The 17459-nt window shown below is 40.4% G+C and overlaps 2 protein-coding genes and 1 non-coding gene across 4 annotated transcripts; 2 read left to right on the top strand and 1 right to left on the bottom strand.

Moving 5' to 3' along the window:
• Positions 1–119: 119 nt before the first annotated feature.
• Positions 120–6501, bottom strand: usp12a (ubiquitin specific peptidase 12a). Of its 2 annotated transcripts, XM_026292208.2 has the most exons (10): positions 6266–6501; positions 5206–5286; positions 4910–5123; positions 4530–4765; positions 4244–4320; positions 2979–3062; positions 2658–2855; positions 1367–1445; positions 1167–1276; positions 120–297 (listed from the first exon to the last, which is right to left on the bottom strand). In XM_026292208.2, the coding sequence occupies exons 1-9, from the start codon at positions 6311–6313 to the stop codon at positions 1175–1177; spliced, it is 1119 nt and encodes a 372-aa protein (XP_026147993.1). In that variant the 5' UTR covers positions 6314–6501; the 3' UTR covers positions 120–297; positions 1167–1174. The 2 variants fall into 2 exon arrangements, with proteins under 2 accessions (XP_026147993.1, XP_026147992.1); XM_026292207.1 differs by lacking the exon at positions 120–297 and having other exon boundaries at positions 329–1276; positions 6266–6496.
• A 1183-nt stretch (positions 6502–7684) lies between these two features.
• rpl21 (ribosomal protein L21) lies at positions 7685–11004 on the top strand. Its single transcript, XM_026292899.1, has 6 exons — positions 7685–7763; positions 8548–8626; positions 8768–8829; positions 9709–9821; positions 10384–10534; positions 10883–11004. Exons 2-6 carry the CDS (start codon positions 8560–8562, stop codon positions 10970–10972), a joined length of 483 nt encoding a protein of 160 aa, XP_026148684.1. The 5' UTR covers positions 7685–7763; positions 8548–8559; the 3' UTR covers positions 10973–11004.
• Positions 10152–10281, top strand: LOC113122018 (small nucleolar RNA SNORA27). The gene has a single exon (XR_003294814.1). It is a non-coding gene; the product is annotated as a small nucleolar RNA SNORA27 (small nucleolar RNA).
• Positions 11005–17459: the final 6455 nt, after the last annotated feature.

Genomic DNA, 17459 nt, shown 5'->3' with positions numbered 1-17459 from the left:
TGTAAGACTCCAACTGCAAAATCCTTACAGAATCAATCTGTAAACACAATAGGAGAAAAACCACTTTTCCATTACGCATGCCTCCCAGACGCTTGGGCTGGTGGAGAGCTGATGATGTGCAGACGCACCTGACAGCACATGCAGCTGACCGAGCTGTGTGCGTGGGCGTTATCCCAGAGCACCTGACTCCTGGCTCTGAATGGATTAAAAATAGCTCCGTTTGCAGTGGGAGAGCACAGCTACCACATGACTCCGCAAAGGGGCGACGATGAGCCCATGTGAGTCATCCTCGCACACCTGTGGGACACAACAGAGAGAGCAAGCTGACTCCATTTTCCTGGCTTTATTTCTTTTTCTTTAAAACAGAAAATGATCGCGTCACAACAGGCCATTAAGCAAACCCTCACATTAAGCCTACAAAACGGTATCAAAAGTGCACCATAGTGTCAACACGTCTCCTCAAGCTCTAACATTTCAAAGATATAATATTATCATCCTTTAATATTTATACAAATGCCATTCTGTACACTGTAGAAACACACACACACACACACACCTGGTGTGTCCAATGAGCAGACACTCACACCCCCACCTGTCCTCTTTTTCCATTCATGATAAAAAACATGATGTGCACAAAAATCAGAGCAGAATAACTGTGTGTGTGTGTGTACGAGTGTGTGAGGGGGGTGACGCCAGGCAGTTTTACATCACATGAATTATTAAATACCCATTCAACCCCACACCCAAGGAAAAAACTAATACATCACTCATTCAACCAGCCACGTCCATACAACCCTCATTCAGTCTCTCTTTAAAAACAATAATCTTTACAGTTTTCATTCGTTATTGTCTCTTTGTCCCTGTAACAGCAGCAGCAGCGTCGAGCCAGTGTGAAGGAGATTTTGGGGGGGGGGGCAAGGAAACATATGGAGGCCAGGAGGGAGAGCTGGTACAAGGGGGGACTTCCACAGCTGATCTGCAACGCTGAGCGTGTGAAAGCACAGGTATGAGTTACAGCTGCACGGGCAGGTATAACACCATGCTGGCTGCTGCTGTGGTGCATTTATGGTCTGCTGTGGTGCGTTTATGGTCTGCTGCTATGCAAAAAAAAGGGAACAGAGTTTTTTTTTTTCCCCTCCCCCTGGTGTCTGTGGTGAAATATTTGCCTCAGCATTTAGTCTCTGGACTGGTAAAAGAGGATATAGCCGGACTCAGAGTTCTTGGAGATTTCAGAAGTCAGGCCGTAGAACTCCTCTATGGCCTGCGCATCAATTTTCTACAAAAATACACAGATGGCATAAGGCAGGGTTAGAAAAATGTGCAACTGTGAAGACTAAACAAAACTATTACAAATAAACTCACTCACCTCTACAATATCATCATCAAACAGCAACCAGAAGTCGTGACTTTTCACAATGGCAATGTAGTGACCCCTGTTTGGACCACTGGAAAGAAATACGACACTGTATCAGCTCCACAGTGTAAACTTTATTCTGTACGATCATACTGCCCTAACTTTACAGGCCCTACACATCTATTTTCATTTGTTTTTCCAGATTTGTTATTCTCCATTTGCAATGCAACACAAAACTAAACATGTTTGATAAAGTCAGACCAGTGCTAGACTGAAGCTAGTCTACTACTGGACGCACTCAATATGAAGAGCTTGGAAATATCTACTGTACAAAAAATTGATCAGTCATGGTTTTAAGTGGTTAATGTGCACTTAATAATGAAATGAAACTATGTACATTAATACTATTCACAAGTTTTAAAGAGCATATTCTGTCCAGGTTTCCCCTCACTGGATTCTGAAAAGGATTTCTGTTATCCAAACCTTGAGGGATTCATGAGTTATTGCAAAAGATGTGACAGCAACAGCATTAGCGTGGGCACTGCTTTCTTTCACTACATCATTCTGCCAAACCTCAAACTGGACCATTTGTTGTGCTTTTAATAGGCTTCAGGAAATGAAGGGAATGATCTGTAACAGGATGCGTTCACATCATGGGCCTTCATGCTCAAGTCTGACTTTTTTTTTTTTTTTGTCAGATCTTTCTGATGGTTTACAATCATGTTTTTAAGTAACGTGTATCTGGCTCCACGTGTGACCACTGTTGATATCCTAAACTGAGATACACACACATTTAACCAAAACATGCTGTGTGGTACAAGAATACTGTCATTTTTGCAGTGTTCAAATTGTGCAATTTCCTCACAACCTACTCGGTTACACTAATTTTCTATTCTCCATGAACGTCCAACAAAGGGGTACACCTTGGACAGGTCACCAGTCCATCACAGGGCCACATAGAGACAAACAACCTCACACACTCACACTCACTCCTATGGGCAATTTAGAGTCACCAATCAACCTGACATACATGTTTTTGGACTGTGGGAGGAAACCAGAGTACCTGGAGAAAACCCACACAAGCACAGGGAGAACATGCAAACCAAGCCACCGTGCTGCTCTAATATGATTTCCATATTAATGACTACATTTTTGAAACCTCACTGACAGTTATTAGATGTCAAATACACATTATTCTGTGAAATTAGTAGTAGGTCCAGATCATATATCTGTGTGTCTGGTTGCTGCAGAGATAACCATATGGTTTTGTATAAGGTCTGGCTATGCGTGGTCTCTTACACACCTCCCACAGTGCACCACTACAGCGACCAAGTCGTAGAGCCTCTCAGGATTTGTGGCATCCCCAGAGGTGTTGAAGAGGCGGAGCTCCAAGGGGAAGACGACACGATAGGACAACTTGGTGTAGCGCTGCAGCTGCTCCATGTACTTAAAGCGCTTCAGGTGCAGAGCCAGGATCATTGGCAACTTCTTTACTCGCATTCTGCGTCACAAATATAAGTGTCACATACAGAATCAAAATGCTCAAGAACATACACACTTACACTCACATTTAAAAAAAAAAAAAAAAAAAATAACACTTAGAATTATTAACCTGTCGACTGACCTCTTATGTGCCTCCTGTTTGCTTCTACATTCTTCACAGTAGTATTTATACTCACTGCACAGAGTCTCTGTGCTACTGAAACCCCTGAGGGAAGTCATACAGAGAAAGCTGCTCAGTATGACGTCCACTAGGACCAGGCCAACAATATAAACAATTATGATAACAATTACAATATAAAGCCCCTCCATTGTGATAATACACTGATGCAGAATTTCAATTGATAAATGTTCTGTATTTGAGCACAGGTAATAGAGATTTCATTTTAAAAAAAGTGTCTATAAAAAACAAAGAGAGACAAAGAAGTGAAGAAAAATATATTACTGGTAATATTGTAGCTTTGCTTGGCACTGTAATATTTAGTTCTATGATCACCATACGGCTCAGAAATCCCTGTTTGACAAATCTTTACATAGTCTCTATATGTAGAATCATGATTTCTTTATTTACAGCAGCTGTGACGGTTATGGCAATTTTAAATGTCATGGTGACAGACACGTCAATGAGAAGAGTGAGGAAACCAAGAGTAAATAGGTAGTGAAAGTGTTGACTCCTGGTGTAAAGGTGCAGAAAATGTTCGCAAACAGTGCTGCGTCCACTTCATGCAGAAATGCAGGGCAACAGTGGTTCAGTAGCTTTGCACGGTCCTACCACTAACGAGCTGTCTGGCTGCATGACAGAGCTTTACATGAGTCTAATAAGCATAAATGTTAGATCATGTGGGCTGCAGAGTCCAATTATCAATTAGAAGATGCATGATTATTTAGAACCACAACAACCCTTATGATTAATCTCAGATTCAATCAAAAACTGATTCAAAAAAAGTCATTTTCCCATAAACATTACATTCAGTTATACTCACCAGTACAATATTTGGTAACGTTACTAGATGAAAAGTCGATTAAAACAAATTACATAAATAAAAACAAAAAACTTCAAACCTATGTGGTATATTATCTGCCAATATATTACTAGTCTACATGTTATAGACGCTGCTAAATGACACTAGCTAACATTTTGTCTATATCTTTTGGGATTTATAAGTAAAGAAATTTCTTAGCTAGGCATGCAACTAACACTTATCTTCATTATCAATTCATTTTATTTATTTCCTTGAATACACAATCATTGGTTCTTCAAAAACATGACAAAGAAGCACAGCAAACAACTATCAAAACAGTAGCAGATGAAGTTTCTGTCAGTCTTCTAATATAATTAGCTCAATACCTGATGCAGTTCTGGTTCTACATGCAGCAGTGTTACTTCACCTGAGGCAGTGTGTGATGGAAGTATTCTGTTCTACATCCACAGAAAGGTCCAGAAAGTCCTCATCTTTGCTGCTTATCTGAAGAAAAAAGGACATCACTATGAACTAAAAAGCAAATAAAGCCAACTAACCCAGTTGATCAGTTACGATTGAGACATATTACTACCACATTGTGATGGCTGTGTCCTTTGTCTTGACTAAAAACTTGTTTAAACAAGACTGATGTCACACAGTAGCAGATATTTCACATTTCACCCTCATATGAGAACAGCGCTGAGACATCTTACCGTTTCACACGTGAGGCAGCGTGTTTCGTTGGTGAGAGTGCCTTGAAAGATCTCGTGGACCCAGGTGGTAGGGGGTGTGGCATTACTGTTGTTGTTTTGGGAGTCCAACGTGCCGTTGACAAGGCGGCCGTTGGTCTTCTCCTGCTTCCTCTCCTCTTGAAGCAGATCAGCGATGGTGTTGAGCAGGTAGTTCAGGAACTCGTGGGCATCCTGCTGCATGTAGTTGTCAAAGAGCTCTGAGAAGGGTAAAGTTTAGAAAAAGAGGTGTTAGAGTTGCAAATTAGTGATTCTGCATGTTTGGCATGTACTTCAGGATTTTTTTTTTTTTTTTTTAAACAAAAGTGATGACACTAATCTCAAATGTGTTGCTTTTGTCTCACCATTCTCCTTACGTAGACGTGTAATGAACTTCTTTGGTGGTATGACACCCACTTTCCTCTTCTGGTTGGCAATACTGTGGAACAGGTCAGCCAGGCAGGTGAGCAGGTTCTCTTTCCGCCGGGGCTGACTGCGGTATGCCAAGATCTTCTCCCGGAACGGCCGGCAGAAGTACAGAGCCTGCAGCACCGAGTTACAGTAGCAGGTGTTCCCAAACTAAAACCACACGTACAGTAGTCAGATTATGGGTCAGGTGGTATTCTAATCTCTGAATCTTCACAGTGTATCATTCACTTACATTGACGAGGCCAAAATAGTGCTCATTGACCGGAAACTGCTCAGATCCAATCTCTTTCTCCAGAGCAGAGGCATTGGCGCCCTGTAAATGCAGGAGCAAAAAAAAACAAAACACTTTTTTTGTTGAAAGCGAGACACAATTTCAGGTCATTTATTATTTTTAATGGAACAATGGCAAAAACACATAAAACTACCTGTAAATCAGTAAGTAATTGCCAAATAAGATGGAAGCAATTTGGCATTTTCAAGGTCATTTATTGCTGGAGGGGGGGGGGCCGACAAAAAACAAAAAAAACTAATGGTTGCTTAAAAACTCCAAGACTGAGCATTTTCCCCATTCTACCTCCACTCTGTCCTTTTATGCAATTACAGCTAAAAGCATGTATCATTTTAAATGACAGCAGTGTGGAGCTGTCCCTGGGCAGCGGTGACACTTATCCCAAAAAGCTTTTGTAAGTGGAAGTCGGCTAAGACTAAAATTACACGAGTAAGAACTGAAAATATTAAAGTGCCGATTTTTTAGGTTTGCACAGGACTGAGTGGTGAATCTGGGGAATTTATAGCGCTCCAGTATTAATTAGTAAGAGTTATAAAAGTACGATGCCAGATGTAGACAAGCAACCAAGTGTGCAGAGTGGACACGGACCCGGAGCGGGTCTAAGTGATGTTAAAGCTTAGAATAAAACCTTACAGACAGCGCAGATTAATGTGAAGTCACCCACTGCCCAGCTGTGCTCCAGTTGTTGACAACACTGGTTTAGCTTGAGTTACCTTTACCTCAGCTGGTCACAGCTACGGGGCCGCTGCACCGCAGCTGTGACCAGCCAACACGTCCTCACAGTTCAAGTTGCAAAGTAAAGAGGAGCCGTGGGTGGCTGCTCGTCTGCTCTGATCCAAAAACTGCTTGGCTAGCACAGACACCACAATTAACCGCTTTCACTTATAATCTCGCCGTTTAAAAAATTTAAAAGAAAATTTAAAAAAATAACAGCAGCGCAGTCACAGTTTCCGTGTGACCCTAAAGCCTGACGGGCGCTAGTACGACGGTGCCGTGCACTCACCATGGTACAAGACGAGGCAAATTTGGAGACCGTCATTAGGATTTCCATCCGGCTGGCGCCATCTTCCAGCACTCCGCCGCGCGCTGACAAGTCTTGCTCCCCTCGTGAGGGCAGAAGGCGATTCTGCTGAGCTCGCGACAGAACGTCCCATCGCACAGCGAAGCGAGAGCGTTCACGCCACGTTACTTCCGTCTTCGCACAATGGCGCTCGGTAAAGCGGGTTTCTTCGAGTTACTCTTTGGGAAACACCTGGAGGGCCGAAGCCAAGTTACGTCAAAACCTTTAAAAAAAGGCCCGTATCTAAAATGGATTAAAAGGTTAGTCTGTCAAGTTTCGCGCATGCGTATCACATTAAAAATTGTGTGCTAGACCCCATAGGGGGAGATTAGAGGGAAAATTAAATGTATTTTTTACTACAGTCTGATCCCACTCAAATCGTCCGTGTCATAGGATGCCAAATCTACACCCGAATCAGACCTTTAAAAGCAAAAGAACCGCACCAAGATGTTTCCATGCCCCGCGTTATCGCTGCCAAAATCATGTGACCATCGTAAATAGTCCATGGTCAGTCTGGTTTATTTAAGAGTTCAAAGAAGCTCACTTTAAAATAATTCATGGAAAATTATTTAAATTCAAAATATACAAATGCATTTTTTTTGTAATTTGAAAGATTATACTTTTTTCCTCATGCTCTGTGTCATTATGGTTAGATATAAAAAATGGTTATTACTCAAGATAAAAGACAGACCATCCTATATCTGCCATGTATTGTTTTATGTAGATACTAATCTGCTTCTGACGTCCCATGGGGAATTTTAATATATACATTAGGAAATATAGAAATGGTACGCCGTATTGTGTTTAGTTTGTCAAATTATATTTGTGGAGGATATGCCGTTTTTTGGGGGTGTCGTGGGTTCAGATTTATTTCACCAATACAAATTCATTAATCAAGGCTTTAGCCAGCGCTTCGAAACAGTGAAACGTTTTCTTCATATTCATTCAGTAATTTAGTTTTATCCCAGATATCTAAGCTACAACCACTTACCTCTGCCTACACCGAGACTTACACCATTGTGTAAAGAATTATATTTGGTTGAAAAAAAGATAAAGAAAACTCACAGGCATTATTATTATTATTATTGTTGTTATTATTGTTGTTGTTATTGATGTTGTTGTTAATATTATTATTAGTATTAGTAATTAATTAATTAACGAACTGCTATTCGTGTTTGCTTCTTGTTAAATATACTGCGATAGTAAACCCACCAGATACGTTACTGTGTAGATCTGATCCAGGACCAGTCACTGTAAAGATCTGGTGAACATCTGGCTACGGATGTCTCAGTGATCCTCAGATGGGCTGACTCTGGGTCTGCTGACGACACGTTCCCTGTCATTTAGTTCAGGCAATATCGCGGCCTGCCTAAACTGTATCTATAAGGCTGGGCCTTTGGTCTTCCTTTCTGCCCCATCCGCCATCTTGGAGAGACGTAGGGTGAGCGCTCTCCTTATTAAGTTGTATTTTCTACTTTATTATCGTACGGTTAGTACTTGGTTATTACCAATATATGCACCACAGGTATTCACTTACATATCAGTCGGAGGTAAAAGCTGCAAACGGGCTATTTGAAGCGGTATTTCCAGCTTAATGTGTGCTGGTGTCCGCAGCGTGGCTCTCCATGTGGGTCTAGCAGAAACGTTAACGTAGCTACTCTTGTCTTGTCTCGGTTGGACAGCAAAACTCGGCGTTTGTCGTCGATATTTGTTCGTGTTCATGTTTGGACTGTAAAGTTGCTATTAGGGCGCAGCTTTATGTGGTGGTACATATTTATTTTCCCCTGTCCTTGTTAGCATCTGTAGCTAGCGCGGAGCCGGTATGGTTAGCGTTAGCAGCCTTGTTATATGTCAATGAACCACATTATCCAAAAACAACCCTGGTCTTTTTTAATGAGTAATGGGGTACAAGGGACTTACATAACGATGTTTACCGGGCTCAGTTGGATTAAGGCAGTAGCACATTTTGGCCTTCATTGAATGTTATTGCTGTTATGTTGTGACTCCTGACTCACATCTTGTACTTATTGAACAAAGTTTTCCAGAGACTTTGTATTTTTCCCCTCAGTCGCCTTCCTCCTGTGGTATATAGAGATGTGAATAGAGTTATAGATTTATATTTGATATGCCATTCTCCATTACCTAAAAAGATGTGAGGTGTTTAAATGGGATTAATCTCCGGGCTCTGTCATGATCAAGTTATAACGTTACATATTTTCTCTCAGTAATCATCCATCATGACGAATACCAGAGGTAAGAGGAGGGGGACCAGGTACATGTTCAGCCGGCCCTTCCGCAAGCATGGTAAGTGTGTTTTTTTAAAATGCAGCTTTTATGTCTGATCACACTAATGTCTCTTTTATAAATTGTGGAAGACGTTTGTTTTTATACGACTTAGAAGCTCAGTGGCATAAAAGGTGAATTAATTACATGTATTTGTCACAGGCCCAGTTCCTCTGTCCACATACATGCGCATCTACAAGAAGGGGGATATTGTTGACATCAAAGTAAGTCATAGCATATATTTCTAATATCCTTGTTTGCCCAATCAGTAAGCTGTAATAGATGGGAAATCCAGGTCTGTGGAAACAGGATAGTGAAACATGTATACATGGGCACTTTGGTCTTGTCACGATACAAATACCTGCCTGAGTATCTCGATACCACTACTGAAACGATACCAGGCAACAAACTAAACCATAAGGAAAGTAATAGAATAATGGATGACAGAACGTAGAGCTTAATAAACACAAAACAAAGAAAAAATAATTTGGCAGTGTCAGTGCCATAGAGAATGTGAGAAATATAAAACAGCAAGAGTGAATTATGTTAATCACAATTACAGTTTAAAAGTTAAATTAGACAGTTGCCCTTAATTTCCTCATCAAACTCACTTGTCACACTCATTTGACTTGGGAGATGTTATATATCCCATTCACTAATCGCTAACAGGGGAGGTTTCATTTACATGCATCAAATGATATAAAGAAAACTGTTACTACTTACATGCGCACGTGCAGTCCATGTCTGGTTGTTTATGTAAATATGGTAACATACTGTACTTTGCCTGAACGATTAGCTTCCCTCTTTAAGATGCTTAATGTTTTAATATTTATTTGTATGGTCATTGTCTGTCCATCCTTCCTTTGCCACACAATAATTTGCAACGGGAAGCAAATAGTTTCATTGTTAAGACTTAAGACCATACAAATAAAATAATTTCACTTCGTGTGTCCGCTTTTACAAATGTAGACATAATGAGAAATGTAGTATTGTAGTTTTTAAGGTGCTCAGATATCAGACTTGAGACAACATAGAAGGGTGATTTAGTTGTCTATATAATGATTTGTTTTGGGGCATAATGATTTTTTTGTTTTGTTTTTTAGGGGACAGGTACCATTCAAAAAGGTATGCCCCATAAGTGCTACCATGGCAAGACCGGTCGTGTCTACAATGTGACCCAACATGCTGTTGGCATCATTGTCAACAAGCAGGTCAAGTAAGTAGGAAATAACATTTGACACTGAAGGTTTGAGCAAGCGCACACACACCAAACTTAACTCTTACAGAATTGTATAGAGTCACTGATCAGGCTTTATTTGGCTTTAACCTGTTAAAGCCAAATGGATGTGATGATTTTAAAGTGAGTCTTTGCTGGTTTGGGATTGATATTAGTGACTGATCAGTGTTGTATTAAATGACACCTGTTAAATACACAGCAATTCTTGAGGCAATCGTCTCTTTGGTCTTGAAGTTTTGTCTTTTATTCTGCCTTCAAGATTTTGTGTGTGCGTTTACTCATACTGAAACTTGCTCTCAAAGGTAAATTCACCCCATCTTCACTTTGCCACCAGAATTCCATATTTCCTTGGTGGTCATTCATATGGGGGAAATTATTTAATCCTTATACACCTCAGTCAAACTCCTGTTTGATTTTGAGTTGTATTGAGGAGACAGTAGAGAGGTCAAATATTGAAATGTTAAAAATTGACTTGAAGCTACGTGACAAGTTACTCTTCAGATCTGTGAAATATGGACGTTATTGTTGTCCGCTCTCACAGAGGCAAGATCTTGGCAAAGAGGATTAACGTGCGCATCGAGCATGTGAAGCACTCAAAAAGCAGGGACAGTTTTCTGCAGCGCGTCAAGGAGAATGAGAGCAAGAAGCTGGAGGCCAAGCAGAAAGGCACCTGGGTGGAACTGAAGCGCCAGGTACGAATTCATTTCAAATGACTTATTGGTGTAACTTTCAGTTTTTTTGTTTTCCAAGTAGAAAGAAATGTGAAATCTGGAACATGTTTGAAAGAAATAATGCAATTAATAAATTTAACTGATAGAACCAGGTGAACTGACTGAGAGACCTTCAGTATACATGACATAAAAAATTTAAATAAGGCAAACAAAGAATCCTTAGCTGTGAATAAATTAATATCAATAGTCTGGAAATTTAGAGGAAACATAATTGTTTTTTGCCATGGAATTGAATCTGTATTAATTTTAACCAGTGGTCTTTGGGGTTTCTGTAAGTCATTCACTTTCTATTCCCTTTTGCCTCTTCAGCCTGCTCCTCCCCATGAGGCTCATTTTGTCAGCACCAAGAAAAACGAGCCACAGCTGCTGGAACCCATTCCTTATGAGTTTATGGCATAAAGTGCTTATCTAATTAAAAGTTTGTACACATGCTGGTTATCATGTTGTTGTTTGTTCAGACTGTGAGCTGTCACTTGATTTCCTTTGTGCATTTTATTTGCTTAAAATGAAAAGAAGTACTTCCTCGAGAGTGACTAGTATCCATGTCACAAGTATTAGATGTGTACAAACACCAGTTCATTCTTTAGTCTTTCATATTTGTGTTGTCACTAATCTGTTCAAACAACAGGCTCATTGAAAGATTTTACACATCCCCTGGTGCATGACATTTTTATTGAAAGTTCCTGTTTAGACCTCACCATGTGGAAAAGTATAAACATTGGTCTTCTCCTCTTGCATCTGGTGATGTAAACTAGATCAGTGCACGTTATTTTTACAGCTCAGTTTGTCACAGATGCCATAATTAGATCATTAATGATGGCTCAACTCAGTTTAACTTTTTAGGTTCTTTGTTTGTAGTGTACTGACCCACTGCCATGTCTTTCTTGCTTAGAAGAGAACCATCATTATGATTAACTTGCTTTTCCTACATTTACAATTTAGAGGTTTAAACCTCTGTCAGGTGGGTCTTATACACTTCCTGGTTACTAATCTACTGTATATAAGTTCTGATCTAAACTGATGAACATTGGTTTTGAGACATCACAAGTTCACCACAAAGAGTAAGAACATTAAAAACTTTCTCAGTTGCACAAAAGTCTTAATTTCTGGATATATATAGACCGCACTCCTGCTGCATTTGTTACTGTCAGATGTTCTATATCACTACTATTGATAAATTTACAGTTATAGTTTCCTGTAATTCTCAGTGTCAGTCACATTTCTGTGGCTTATAGTTCTCTAACACTTTTAAATGGTTATGAGTGTACAATCACAAATTTTAAACAGTATATAATTGATTTTGAAAGGACCCTTTCTAAGTGTTAATGTAAATTGAGAGGATTAAGTCATGACTAGATCTGTAAAACATAAGAACTTACTCATGTTTTCTGTCTCTGGGTGGTTCTTCCAGGTCTTGCTCTCTCTCTGTCCCCTCCGTCCTCCTCTCTCCCTCTTTGCACCGACAATCACATACGAACATGTAGTAATCAACTAGAAAATACTCTTTTAACAAATAAAGCAAACAAAGTAGGCATATTCATCAGTTAAATGCATGAAAGGTTGGGGGAGAAATAACAAAATAACATAACACACTGTTGATGTAATAGTAGTACTTCACTACATAAAATGTCAGTCAGCTGAGGTGCTGTCATCCAAAAAGCAGAGGTAACAACCAAACAGAATTCTTCATTGCTGTCAATGCACTGGGGTTATGTTATTATAGGCTGCCTCACCTGAACCTGTTGTAAAAAATAAACATATGTATGTCTGTGGGGGAGAAATTACATTTCGAATAGGTCGAGTTTGGCATTGGCCTGTCGAAGCTTTTCTCTGCCTCCCAGCTGGAGGACCTTTAAGTTGGACAGGACACAGAACTGACAATCTCCATAGCCATTTTCCTCCAGAAGACCATTATCTGTGACTAAAGGACACTCAAGTGGGATGTGTCTTCTGGCCACAAAAGGTAAAAACTTGTTTTCCAGGCATTAGTGTGCTGAGGCCAGTTACACACTATGATAGTTAAATTTGTTCTTCTGTCTGTGTTCACATTATGGAAGTGCATATAAAAGAATATTTGCATGCCCTTTAATAATGTTTATAACTAAACTAATGTAATTTTGTGTCAGTTAAATAGATTTTTACACACCTTTAGGCTGATATTCTTACAATCAATAGAAAGTATGCAGAAGTGAAAACTTTGTTAAACATGTCAGTGTTATGTTGATGAAATATATATTTAAAACAATATATTTTGTTCCATACTGATTTGCTTTATGAGGGACAATCCAGTTCATGTATTTGGATTGTTAAAATTTTATCGCTAATGAGAAACAGCAGAGAAAGTGTAAAGGAAAAACTGTCACTAGTCTCTTACATGTCCACCTTGAAAAATATAAATGTGTCAAATGTGATGTGTTTATGTGTATTCTGGGTCACCAACCTGTCCTGCCTGCACAACCAGAACATCATGTATATAGTGATGTGATGTTTGAACACTAAAAATTTGAGTGTTGCTTTTTGTCCAAGAGCTGGTTGTTTTTAAATATGACCCTTTAACTTTCAGATAAGGGCTGAGGCAAAGTGGGATTTTTCACACAGCTTTGTGTACGTGGGTCTTAATCACATTTCATTCATTTCTGTTGTTTTCCACTTGATGTTTTTTCCTCTTTTGACCAGGTGATGGCGATAGCTACACTGTCGACTTGCCACAACAACCCCATGGTGTTTCAGGGAGTAGTGAAGTTCAGAAAGGAACAGGCTGTCACTCTCGTGATGGAAGCCACTAACATGAGAGCTGTGCAGACTATATCACGCAGCATAACTGCTCTCAGTTGGCAGTATCTCAGCACTATTAACTTAGTACTTAGTATTAGCAGCACAGGTTCAGGGCACTGGTGACATGCAGGGAAAGTGATCTTCCTCACTCTCACCTTTCCTGGGGCCTGCAAACTAAAAAATGTCCCTCTGTCATTTCTGGAGGGGTCTGAAGCACTTTCATCCCCACTTTCCTCTGTATGTTATGGCCACAACAGGACTGTGGACGTCCTGCACCTGGGGGAAAAATTGCACACAGAATTTTGCTGTCATTTTGCGCACCTGATGGAAACAGTCCCACATGAACCTGATTCCGAGGAAAGGTATGCTGTAATGGTGTCGGAAACAGAGGTGCTGAGCCTGCAGAACAGGGACATGCAAGAGGAAATCCATGTGCTCAGGGAGAGATATCAGCAAAACGAAGCTTTGTATGAGTCCTACATGGCTGTTAAAGCTGAAGAGTTTATTAGCCAATAGAATGGCGCACTGAGAAATGAAATTCAAAATCTCTACAAAACGTGCCCAGTGAACAGGCTTTGCAGGAGATGAACACTGTAATCAGGTGTCAGAAGAAGCCATGAGAAGACAAAATGAAGCCCTGAGAGGGGAACTTGGAACTTGAGACTCTCACTGCTGAGTATAAAAAGGTAAAATTCTGTAGAGACATATGTAGGGAAAGGATGATCTGCCTGGATGCACTGATAGAAGAAAAGGATGACTTACAAGCACAAATCCATACCATCAGCAGACAGCGCAAGATAGGAAAAACTATAGGCCTACAGGACAAATCCAAAGAATTAGAAGCGGAGGAGAGAGGACTCCTTGCCCAAAGAAAAGTCCTAATCAAAACCCATGCCAAGAGCTCCAGGAAACTTCAAAATGAACAAGGCCAAAGTTGCTTTTGCACACATGCCCTGAAGCAAAAAAAGAATTGATTCAAGAAATTCAGATGTTTAAAAACAACTTAAACAATCTGATAAATCATAAGGACCGATATAAATGATTAATGACAGAAAAACAGGAACTCCATAAAGAGCTCCAGGGACTGGAAAAAAAGATTATAAAGAAAAGAGTGTGGAAGGATAAAAATGATAAAAATAAGTAAAGAGATTGAAGCCTTGACCTTAGAGAATAGTGCCTTGCAGATCCACATTGACTTAACAGCAGCATCCAAGATCGTAAAGCTCAGGATGCCCTGTATGATTCCCTGTATGAGTGGAGAAAACTACCAAGAGACAGCAGAATGACAGGACTAGAAAAGAACCTCAGAAACAAAGACAGAGCAAAGAAAAAGATGTGAAGGGTCAGTGTGCTGCTGTGAAGGTGGAAATAGATGAAATTAGCAGACAAAACTGTGGTATTGAAATAGAAATTCAACAGCTGACTGGCTTTTAAAAGCCCTGAAAAGCTGAAGTGTGATGTGTTGGCATTGCATTTCAGCTTTTTAGAGTGAAAGCTGTCCTGTCTTCTCTGGTCTCTTCAATCTCCATGTATCATCTAGGGTGACGTGGTGGTTAGCACTGTTGCTTCACAGCTAGGAGCTGGTCCTGGGGATTCGTAGGATGGAGGATCCGAGTGGTCATTTCTGCCTGTGTGGTTCTGCGTATCCAGTCAGGGTTTGTTGATGCACAAGACAAGTATGTTGGATTTCGACCACATCTTTGTCTGGCTGGTCAGTCTGCACAGAGGGTGGTGGGACAGTAATCCTGAAACTCTGCTCTGTAGTATTTATTTCATGAATGATTGAATTTTTCTAATGTTATTTTTTTAACCCTCAGGCAGGGCAGAACTTCCTTAATGTTGATATCAGTTACAGTATGCAAAGGGACTATGTGGGTCTATCATCAATGGACCCAAGCTGGCAAGTTTTAACTACAATGCAGCACTGTCCATGTGTGAGGGTGTGTGTACATGGATTTGTGTGTGTGTGTGTGTGTGTGTGTGTGTGTGTGTGTGTGTGTGTAGCACTTGATGTGTGCTGTTTAATCAGTGGAGGCTGAATGGCTGGCTGGCTATGTGACAAATAGGTTATCTCATCCCACCTCAGTACTTTCCCAATATTTACACGAATTAGGACCAGTTTACAGAGATAAGGCCAGCAGTTGACAGGATGAAGTGTGTGCATGAGAGAGACTGGGAGAGAGGTGGCCAACAGCAAGTCAACAGTTATAGGCTGTTTCTTTTATGCAGCTGCCTCAATTAAAGTTTCTAGAAAGAGGTAACTTGAGGATGAAATTATTCACTGTAATCCAACAGCAGAGAAGCCGGCACCCTTCACAGGTTTTCTTTCTTTAACTTAAAAACCCTGAAGGCCTAAAGTCAGGGAAGTCAGACGTGGGTGTTATCAGGACAAAGTCATAAGTATCCAACAATCTGAAGAGATAAAACATGGAAAAATAAAATGCAATCAATTAGCAAGCAAGTTGGCAGCCAGAGCCCTGGGTATTGATTGGGAATATCTAGATTTTATTTGGAGCATTTTGATAAGAAAATGGAGCATGTTTGTTTTTGTATATTCCCACAGCTTTCAATTAAACAAATTGTGGATTTAATATAATTCATCATGTATTTCAGCTACTTTCTCCCCACTTCAATTTTTTTTTTTCAGTTTATTTTTTCAGAATATTAACATGAAATTCATCCCAGTTCCACATCTACAGTAGGCTTTTTGTGTGTGTGTGTGATCACAGATACACCAGAGTGTAATGTGTGGCACTGACTTATGGAAGTTACTGATTGAAGGAACAAAAAATAAACAGAAGGAGAGGGAAAAAGAAAACAGGAGAGAGGAGGGCAGAAAGATGAGGCTTGTGGATAAAAGCTGTGGAGCACTATGAACTCCTTAATCACACACTCTGGACACACACAGATTGAGTCTGTCAGCTCAGACAGCAGCTCAGAGCAGCTGTATCGACCCAGAGCGTTACATATTAACTCCACACACATACACACACAAACAGTAGATAATTGGATATGGACACAGACAGGTTTACACCACTAATGCAAGAGGATTAGTGTGTTGAAATGTTCACAATTATTTCCCACCTCACTTGAATCACACTCAGTTTAAAAGATAGTTTCACCCAAATTCTAAAAACATATCTCCAGTGTTATAGTCACAAAGATGTATTTGTGCCTCGTATCCAGTATTTCACATATGTGTCTCTGAGTTTATTGAGATTAACAGGATTTTGTTTGTGCAAAGCGCCAAAATGTTTCAGCAGCAACATGACTTTTCAGGAAGTTGGTCACAAATACTGTGGTTAGTCTTAGTTATTTGGGATAATCCAGTCTGTCAGGTCTCTTTGGAGAAAGAGAAACTGCTGGCAGTGTGTTCTGTGAATTCATTATTTCCACCACTGTACTGTAAGCATGTATGAAATTCAATACATTTCCATTTTCCTGACATAACATATTCCAAAAAATAAAAAACAAACCCTAAGGGACATTAATTTTTGTAATTTGGATGAAGAACCCCTTTGCACTCTCTTGTTCCTATCATCCCCCCTACACCTTAAAGAAACCATGCAGTCATGAGCTTAGTATTTGTTACCATGATGCAAGTGTGGGTGTGACGGTGTGTGTCCACATGATATGTGTGTGTTTGGGATAGGCCTGATGGTTTGACAAAGGCATAAGGAAATCCCACGTCAGGCCAAACAGCATGCGTGCTGTATCTCTGTGTGTGATAGGTGCGGTGATAGAGCCTGTGTGGTTATCAGAAACAGGGGGAGGCTTGGTCATATATGTGGATATTGGGCCAGCTGTATTGATCCTGGCCCTGAGAGGAGAGGAGTAGAAGGCGGGGGGGCCGGATGGGAAGAGGAGGAGGAGGCTGATAACGGTGTCAGCTAACGTAGGCATTGTGACTTAAAGGGTGGGAGGGCACAGAGGTAACGTCCAACAGGCTCTCAATAGGCCTCATTCACAAAAGCCAGTCAAAGGTTTCACATGAGAGCACGGCGTGGGCGCAGAGGGTGATCTCTCATGTTTAGACAAGCAGATAGTGCTGTTGGATTGACTCTGTTTTTTCAAGCCTTAAAATATTAAGAGCGATACTTTTTCTTACACT

The sequence above is a fragment of the Mastacembelus armatus genome, chromosome 20 (assembly GCF_900324485.2).
Source record: "Mastacembelus armatus chromosome 20, fMasArm1.2, whole genome shotgun sequence".
Taxonomy (NCBI): Eukaryota; Metazoa; Chordata; class Actinopteri; order Synbranchiformes; family Mastacembelidae; genus Mastacembelus; species Mastacembelus armatus.
The sequence above is the reverse complement of the archived record's forward strand: the minus strand, read 5'-3'. Positions and strand labels throughout refer to the sequence as shown.

What these genes read in the sequence shown, in the direction of transcription:
- usp12a (XM_026292208.2), bottom strand. Translation starts at nt 6,313, where the DNA reads ATGGAAATCCTAATGACGGTCTCCAAATTTGCCTCGTCTTGTACCATG. An exon ending in AAACAGGAGGCACATAAGAG is followed by an intron (nt 2,856 to 2,978) that starts GTCAGTCGACAG and finishes TTTGTGACGCAG; the next exon opens with AATGCGAGTAAAGAAGTTGC. An exon ending in TTGATGATGATATTGTAGAG is followed by an intron (nt 1,277 to 1,366) that starts GTGAGTGAGTTT and finishes GTATTTTTGTAG; the next exon opens with AAAATTGATGCGCAGGCCAT.
- rpl21 (XM_026292899.1), top strand. Translation starts at nt 8,560, where the DNA reads ATGACGAATACCAGAGGTAAGAGGAGGGGGACCAGGTACATGTTCAGC. An exon ending in GGGATATTGTTGACATCAAA is followed by an intron (nt 8,830 to 9,708) that starts GTAAGTCATAGC and finishes TTTGTTTTTTAG; the next exon opens with GGGACAGGTACCATTCAAAA. An exon ending in ATTGTCAACAAGCAGGTCAA is followed by an intron (nt 9,822 to 10,383) that starts GTAAGTAGGAAA and finishes CCGCTCTCACAG; the next exon opens with AGGCAAGATCTTGGCAAAGA.